Raw genomic sequence first — 2,308 nt, forward strand, 5'->3', positions numbered from 1 at the left:
CCTCGTGCTTAGCATAAGAGTTGCACAGTTCTTTACTACTTTACTCTCCTATTCCATTGTTCTGCCTCCTCCTACTAAAAATGATTTCGTGGCTAACATGGTTAGGCATGCATTTTCCATGGCAGAGCTTTATGGAGATAATACACTCTGAAAAGAAGTGTTTAACCATTGGAACAACTTACCAGGGGTCATGGTGCATTTGCCATGATTTGGAAATTTTAAATAAAGATTGGGTGTTTTTTATTCTAAAGTGTATGATATTGATCTAAAAGAATTATACTTAGGGACATCCAATGGCCAGTTTGATACAGGAGATTGAACCAGATGATCCCAACAGTCCCTTCTAGCTTTATAGTCTATGAATCTCTGGATCATCCTGCTGCCTTCTGCTTCTGCTCATCTAACTCCATCATTTCTTATTGGGGTGCAGATGTAGAAGCACAGTAATATATATTGTGCAACCACTCTTAAAAACATCCTTTGAGACTTTTTTCCATGCCCTACCACCTTTTTGTCCTTACTACAGCAAAAATACAGATGCCCTTTTCCATGACAAAATAATATTTGTTTCACCAGTGAAATATCTTTGTTACTTATTATTTTGGGGCCCAGTCTGGTCCTATGCAAATAAAGATATGGCCAGAATTACGTCATTTAAAGCCTTCTGATATAGAGATATCCTAAGAGTTTATCATATATAACTCTGAAAAGTTTAACCCTATAGACAATGGATTAACCTTACAAATGCAAGTTACTGTCAATGAATGGGACCGTATAATAAGAGTACTCCAGATATAAGATTGTTAGAAGGATCTTTAAAAAAACCCTCACATGGAAACACTGTGCACAAAGAAAAGTGGTAAGCAGAGTTTCTGAACTGAAGGCCAATATAAAGAAATCTTGACAGCTGGACACAAACATTTCAATTCATACAAATGACACTTCATTCACTTCTTGGCCCATTTTATCATGAAGAGATTGCATTTATTGAGCAAATGAAATGTACAACCTGATGACGGAGCAGAATGAGCAGACTTCACATCTCTCATAACCAAACCATGAAACCTCGTTCAGAGACTTCTTCCACATTCATGCTGTGCAATACTCTGTAGCAGTTAAGCAGTACTCTAAGCAACTTCTTCCATGTTACATGGAGACAGCAAGATAGTAAATCATCACTAAATGCTTATAGTGCTAGTATCCTATGGGGGAAATAAGGGAGGAGATCTGCTTTTTAAAGCATCACAGAGTGGGGTGTATTGCCTTAGAAGTAATAATCAGATGTTCCTTCAGAAGGGCTAATCACTGGGTTTGGCATTGTTTCGCCACCCGGGAGACAAGTAACTTCCTAGTGACCCCTAGCAAAAATGACAAGCATCGGCGTAAATCTTGCAGGTCCAAGCTTTCTTTCAACCCAGCACTGGGTGGAATGGTAAACATTTAGCCAGAGGAAAACTGTCCATCCCCTTTCTTTTCATGTCCATGGGACCAGGTATTTATTTAAACCAGGGGAGCTGCGTTCCAACACCTGGCACCTCTCACACTGTACCTCCTCCACAGCTTGAGGGAGCTCACCCAAGCTCCTTACAAGCTGAAATGAGATCTGCTTGGACTGCCATGGTTTGAAAGGAAAAGCCTAGAGGGGGGAGAAAGAAAAGAGGATCCTGTGTCCTCTTTGTCCATCGCAGGCCTGGGAGGTTACAGCAGTGACTGTCTCCTGAGCTGGCCTCTGGGAGCTGAAGGGTGGATGGAGCAGGGAGCTGCCTGTTTACCCAGGAGGGCTCTGCTGATAGCACGTTCCTGGAGTTTACTTTGCTTTCCTTGAGTTTATTGTAAAGGGGTAAAGTTTTCGGATTCATCACGTGACCCTGACAGGTCCTGCCTATTGAGAGCCAGACCACCCACATGGAGGACGATGGAGCTGCTTAATAGAAACAGGCATGTAATTGTGAGCCTTTCCAGCACTCTGCAGAATGCCTGCAACCTAGGAGGATTATTTTTTTACACTTTCAGTTCCTTTGGTCCAAGCAGAAAAGAAAGCGAGGAAGGGAGGGGGGCTGGGGGGGGGCAAGGAAGAAAGGGAAGAAAGCAGGACACGAAATCGATGTGATATCAAAGTCTCCCTCGGCGCTGAATGCAATTTCGCAAGCCCGTCAGCTCCCCAACTCCCACCGAGCTGCTCCCCGTGAGAAGGGGAAGGATGGTGAGTACGAGACTAGCTTTGTCATTAAGAAAAAAAAGAAAAGAAAAGAAAAGAAAAGAAAATCGCGTGTAACGGGGCTGCTTCCTGGGAGAGCCCCGGTGGGGG

General features: G+C 43.2%; 1 protein-coding gene across 1 annotated transcript in view; it reads left to right on the forward strand.

Annotated features, from left to right (window-relative positions):
* Positions 1-1,735: 1,735 nt before the first annotated feature.
* PTCH1 (patched 1) overlaps positions 1,736-2,308 on the forward strand; it is a 106,325-nt gene continuing 105,752 nt past the window's right edge. Inside the window, exon 1 of the mRNA XM_019517346.1 lies at positions 1,736-2,203. Coding sequence (XP_019372891.1) covers positions 2,135-2,203 — 69 coding nt within the window. The 5' untranslated portion in view covers positions 1,736-2,134. The remainder of the gene's footprint in view (positions 2,204-2,308) is intronic.

The sequence above is a fragment of the Gavialis gangeticus genome, unplaced genomic scaffold (assembly GCF_001723915.1).
Source record: "Gavialis gangeticus isolate Ggan-Ray unplaced genomic scaffold, GavGan_comp1, whole genome shotgun sequence".
NCBI lineage: Eukaryota > Metazoa > Chordata > Crocodylia > Gavialidae > Gavialis > Gavialis gangeticus.